Source organism: Pholis gunnellus (assembly GCF_910591455.1).
Source record: "Pholis gunnellus genome assembly, chromosome: 2".
NCBI classification, from domain to species: domain Eukaryota; kingdom Metazoa; phylum Chordata; class Actinopteri; order Perciformes; family Pholidae; genus Pholis; species Pholis gunnellus.
The window spans coordinates 8,674,639-8,679,959 of record NC_136536.1 but is presented as its reverse complement, the minus strand read 5'-3'; the positions used below and the strand labels follow the sequence as shown (position 1 = coordinate 8,679,959).

At 41.0% G+C, this 5,321-nt stretch overlaps 1 protein-coding gene across 1 annotated transcript in view; it reads right to left on the bottom strand.

Moving 5' to 3' along the window:
• Positions 1-735, bottom strand: part of tshz2 (teashirt zinc finger homeobox 2) — a 38,436-nt gene extending 37,701 nt beyond the window's left edge. Inside the window, exon 1 of the mRNA XM_079177203.1 lies at positions 616-735. Coding sequence (XP_079033329.1) covers positions 616-655 — 40 coding nt within the window. The 5' untranslated portion in view covers positions 656-735. The remainder of the gene's footprint in view (positions 1-615) is intronic.
• Between the last annotated feature and the right edge of the window lie 4,586 nt (positions 736-5,321).

The window sequence follows — 5,321 nt, the reverse complement described above, 5'->3', positions numbered from 1 at the left end:
ATGTGACATGTTACAGGATTAAGGAATTGCTGCACAACTGTCGTCTTTTTAAATCCTAATGAACAGTTGTCTTTAGTATTTATGTTATTAGTCTTTTTTTATTTACCTCCAACTGCAGAAGCAGCCTGTGATGGTGCACCCCCCACCCCCCCCACCCCCCACACACACACACACTGTTTTAACATTTGACTTTCTGACAGCAGTACGGTTCCCAAACTGTGGTACCAGGCCCACGTTGGAGCACTTGAGAGAATCTGTGGTGACATAAAAATTAGTTGAATTACTATTAAATCCACTATAAGCACAAAGCGTAGCTGTGTCCATATTCTTCACAACACTACACATACAGTTATATAACTGTAGCCTACTAAATCCTCACCAACTACAAAAACCTGCTCGGATGGGGCTCCTCGGGACAATATCTCTCTAAATACGGGGGTCTGATGCGGATCCATTCAGGGGGGTCCCACATGATAAAAGTTTGAGGAAGGGGGGGGGGGGGGGACCCTGTGCTATAGGCGAGCTATACAGAGATTCATAACAAATATGATACACAAATAATACACTCGTATTATTAAAGAGGTTCTTTGAAGAAGAAGAAGAAAAATCACTTACCCGCAGCCCGTTTGGGCGCCTGCTGTTTCCGCCGTGGCATTTTTTTTTTGGAGTCGCAGTTCACTACTGTGCCCAGGTGAAATCTGAATGCGGTCTACGATAGTCCATGCATAGAGAGAGACACAGAGAGAGAGAGAGAGAGAGAGAGAGAGAGTGAGAGAGAGAGAGAGAGAGAGAGAGGGAGCGAGAGAGCGTGCGTGCGTGCGTGCGTGCGTGTGTCTCTGTGTGTGTGTGTCCGAGTCTTTATTTTGTCTCTCGGAGTAGTTCAGTCTCTCTCACTATGAAACAAAATCCAGTTAGGGATCGTTTTCAACGGGGAAACAGATGTTCAGCCGGGCTCGTTCCTTCACCTTCTTCTTCTTCTTCTTCTTCTTCTTCCTCCTCCTACGGGGGGCGAATCGTCTCCTTTCACCATCCGTTTTTGTCCATCAGCGCCACATATGTTGATCGACGCGTGTCAGTCAGTCCCGCAGGCAGCTTTTCAGCGGATAAATATGTGGAGGGAATGCGCGTAAAAGGCGGTTGGTAATGGTACGGTATCTTACGCACGGGTGCAGGCGAGGGGAGAGGCGATGCCAGCAGACATCGATCCATAGAACAAACTGAACATTAAAAACTCCTCCCTCCTCGCCTGGACTTGATGATGGCAGCGAGACATTTGTTACACTAGATAACCATGAGTTTATTAAAGGAACAGAGGCCAGGGAAAAGGGAGGCGGCAGGAGCTCGGGCTGTGTGCTGCTGCTTTCTATGCTCGCTGAACCTTGTGTGTGTGTGTGTCTGTGTGTGTGTTTTAAGATCCTTTCCTGCAGCTTCCGCTTTGCTCACTGAATGAAAGACATAAAGTTTGTAAGATTTCCGTACAAACACAAAGAGCCGCTGCAGTCACGAACGTCAGGCGCTGCTTTAACAGAATAACGTGTATTGTGTGAAGATAAACCTGCTTATGTGAACATTTAGCTTTTACAAACAGATGCGCAAAACAAAGACGTTAACCATCTTCAACACGGAATGAGAATTGGGAGTTCTGATTTAAAAGAAAGAATTAAAAAAAAAAACATAGGTTTGATAAAGTCACGTTTGACTCAAAACCTGACCGTACACGTCGTTTCAGTGGTGTAATCTGATTACATTTGTGTAACTTCTCAATGCTTTTTAAATTTAAAAATAGGCTAGTTTACTGCAACGTAAACAGTGACATTCAAACGCATACTTAAAGAAGAAGAAGAATTATAATACAAACAATTAGTGAAATTGTGAAAAATGCCCAAGAAGCCTAACAACATGACGTCACCGAGTTATTTGTTTCACCTAACCAACACTCCAAAGACCTAAAAATATCCACTTAGCAATTGAACAAAGAGGCCGCAAATTCTTACAACAATGAGGCCGACATGAGGGAATATCATAATGTATTAATCTGAAAGTCATTTTAGGTCGACTTCAATCCTGTGCCCTAAAAGTTGTTATTCAAAGTTAATCAAGTATTTCACCTTTGTACAAGCAAGTACTGAGGTTCAGCAAAACATACTTTTTACTTTACTACAGTTTTGTGTACAGAACGAGACTTTGCGAAACACAGCTGAAAGTATATTTTTCACACTTTTTTTTTTTTTTTTTACTGTTAAATGAATATATACAATACTCAGTATTTCAGCTAAGTACTTTGTATGCCGTGCCCTTTAACTTTGGTATATGAACATAATATGTAACTTTTGTATCACACTGTGCAAGCACAATATTGAAGCGTCTTCTTCCTCTTTAATAAAAGCTACTCATGACCTAATCAAATATGAAGTTGAGGTGATGGATGACTTCATTTCAGAGAGACAACATCCCTTAAGAGATCCCGGCTCGCCCCTGCATTACAAATGGCTTCCTGATAATATTCCATCACCCTATTTTGTGTCTGTCACTCATTTTGCCAATGATACCAGAGACCTCCCGTGAACTCCACCTGAACCTGTGCGATCAATCACGGCTCAGATCAAGCTTGAGCCATACCTGTCTGACAGCTCTTAACACCCTGTGTGTACACAAAGCATGTGTGTGCGGTGACAGGCGCTACACCGGCGGCGCCCACCGCCACCTTATCTCTGCCAGAACGGCCTCGCTCTGCTGCCACTCGCTGCGCCTTTACGTCATCTGCATCTCCACACCGACTCGCCCACGTTTCTATTCACCAAAACTTTCTGACTGGCGCTTGCATTTGAAAAACTTTTCACTTACCATTCGTGCATCAGTGTCAGCGGCAGATCCACGTGCAGATGGTGGAGTTTGTCATCCCTTAAGTCTTGATGAGCTTTTCCTCCCTCACATGGTTGCAGTTCTCATACCTGGCTGCTTGAGGATTTTCCGGGATACAACTTCAACAGATTTCACTTAAGTGTGTTCCTCCACTGTAACAAAATGTGACAAACATATGTCTTGTTAGTGCTTTTTTTTGGAGCCACCTGTGGCTCTCTTTGCAGTGGGGAAGCAAAGATGCAGCCCACATGCTGAGAAAGTAGACAACAAAACTTAATGCTTGTGACTTTTGACCTGTGTTCGATGACAGGCGTATGAACCTAAAGTGGAACTGAAATCATATATTGGATTACAACAATTTTTGCACAGAATTTGAAATTCTTTCCAGTTAAACAAGCGGATGTTTGCCGGAGCCTGATAAGTTCATATTTCATCTCAGATCTCATCAAGAACCGGAGCTGCTTCTGTTACTAACGGAAGCAGAGTTTGTACATTCTCTGATTGTTTGTTTGAGCTTTTGCACTCATCTACGATTTCCCTGCAGTTCTGACTCAGAAAATGTGCTCACATTCTTTGGACGTCACCTCTGGCACTTCTGGAATGTTGACAAAATCATCCTTTCATTTATTGTCGACAAAGCAGCTTTCAGAAAGTCTTCTGACGGCAGCCGGCATTTTGACCTCTCGTCTTTTTAGCAGTTGAGAAAGTTACATTTTTCTTCACAGTCTGTTCTGGACCACTCAGAGGTGAAGAAACACCATTTGAGGAGTGGATATTCAGGTTAAACCATGAATGTTACACACAGTCAGTGTCGTATCCTGGAAAATTAAAGTACAGGACGGACAAAACAAACAGTTCTCAAGAGTACAATGTACACAAGATGTGAGTCATGGCTGCTGATAGAAGTCTACAGGCTTCATTACACTAAAAATTATTTATTGCATTTATTTTTGTCTCTTACATTCAAGTAATATTTCAAAGGCTTAAGGGAAAATGATTGAGAGCATTATCAATAAAACAACATTTACGTTATTCATTGATATGGCTACTAGATACTAGAAAAGGTTCTATTTACATATGACAACTTATTTTCATGCTAATTGTAAATATCTTCAGATTCTGGTATTGACTGACTGAACCTCTGGTTTGATGGTTTACATAAGGTTTACATATCGGACCGCACACTGTTTTGAGCTGTAATATTTTGTCCAAAGTCCCAAAACCTGTGTATCTGAATTCTTAAAAGGGAGAATGAGTAGGAATTTCTTAAAAAAAATAAAAAAAATAATGTATAGACTCATACAAAAAAATGTATGAGCAATTTATTAATGACTGTTTTACATGAAAGGAGTCGCTCCTGATGAGGAGAATTATCACCGACTCTGCAGTTCCCTTCATACTCAGCCCTATGACTTCTATCAGCTCTATGTTTCGGTTTTACAACCAGCAACTGTTTTGGTTCACTCACACTCGATGTCACCAAATGGTGACTAGCTGGTGGATGCAGTGGAGCATAAAGCGGCTATAGAGCAACATATTTCACTCAGGAGAGGGTGGAGACCAAAACAGAGCCAAAACATTTGTCGAAAAATAAATTAGTGTTCTTTTTCCATCACGTTTCTCTGTGACGAAATTTCCGTATTACAGATTCCTTTGCTTATGAAACTAATGTCGTTAATACAAAATGATCTTGGACTCTTTCCTCCTTTGGTTTCAGCCAGTGCAAAGAGAAAGAGGACAATTCTGCAATTAAGCTGTTTTATTTCCTTTTTCTCCATCTCTGACATTTGTGTCGGTCCTCTCCCTCTCTCTAACATTTCAGCAGTATCTAATTGGTTGGATCTGAGTTCACACAGTTCAAGTATTTAAAACTGTTCTCTCTGAAAATCCAAGGGAAATGTTTTTTTTCTTTTCAATTTATCCGTCCATGAGTTCTAAAAATTAGAAAAGAAGGCATTTCGTGGTTGTTCATCAACTCTCAAACAAGATTCATGGGCATTTCTTCCCAGGTCAGAACTGATCTGGATTCTGGAAACAACAAGCACAGTCCTCACAGACCTGATCATATGAGGCACAAGCTCTCTGTGAATCTAGAACATTTAAAAACACAAAAGCTTTTTGATCCACACTGGTCAGTTATCCATTTGGGCGAAATCTGGACTCAAACTAGACTATTTCCAATATCATAAGACTGGAATCAATCATATTATTACACAGTCTTTGGACGATAAGGAGTCTAATTATAAAGCTCATGATAAAAGGAGGACGGTCGAGGAAATCCAAACCTGTCTTTAATCCAAAGATGATATTTCATGTACGATGGACAGTGATTGAAGTCTGGTTTCATAATTTTCAAAGCGGAACAACAACATATGCATACAGTCAAAAGCAGCTGCTTGATTTTAAGATGTAATTCATGTAATTCTTGTGAAAACGTACCAAAGCTAAAACAAAGAGCT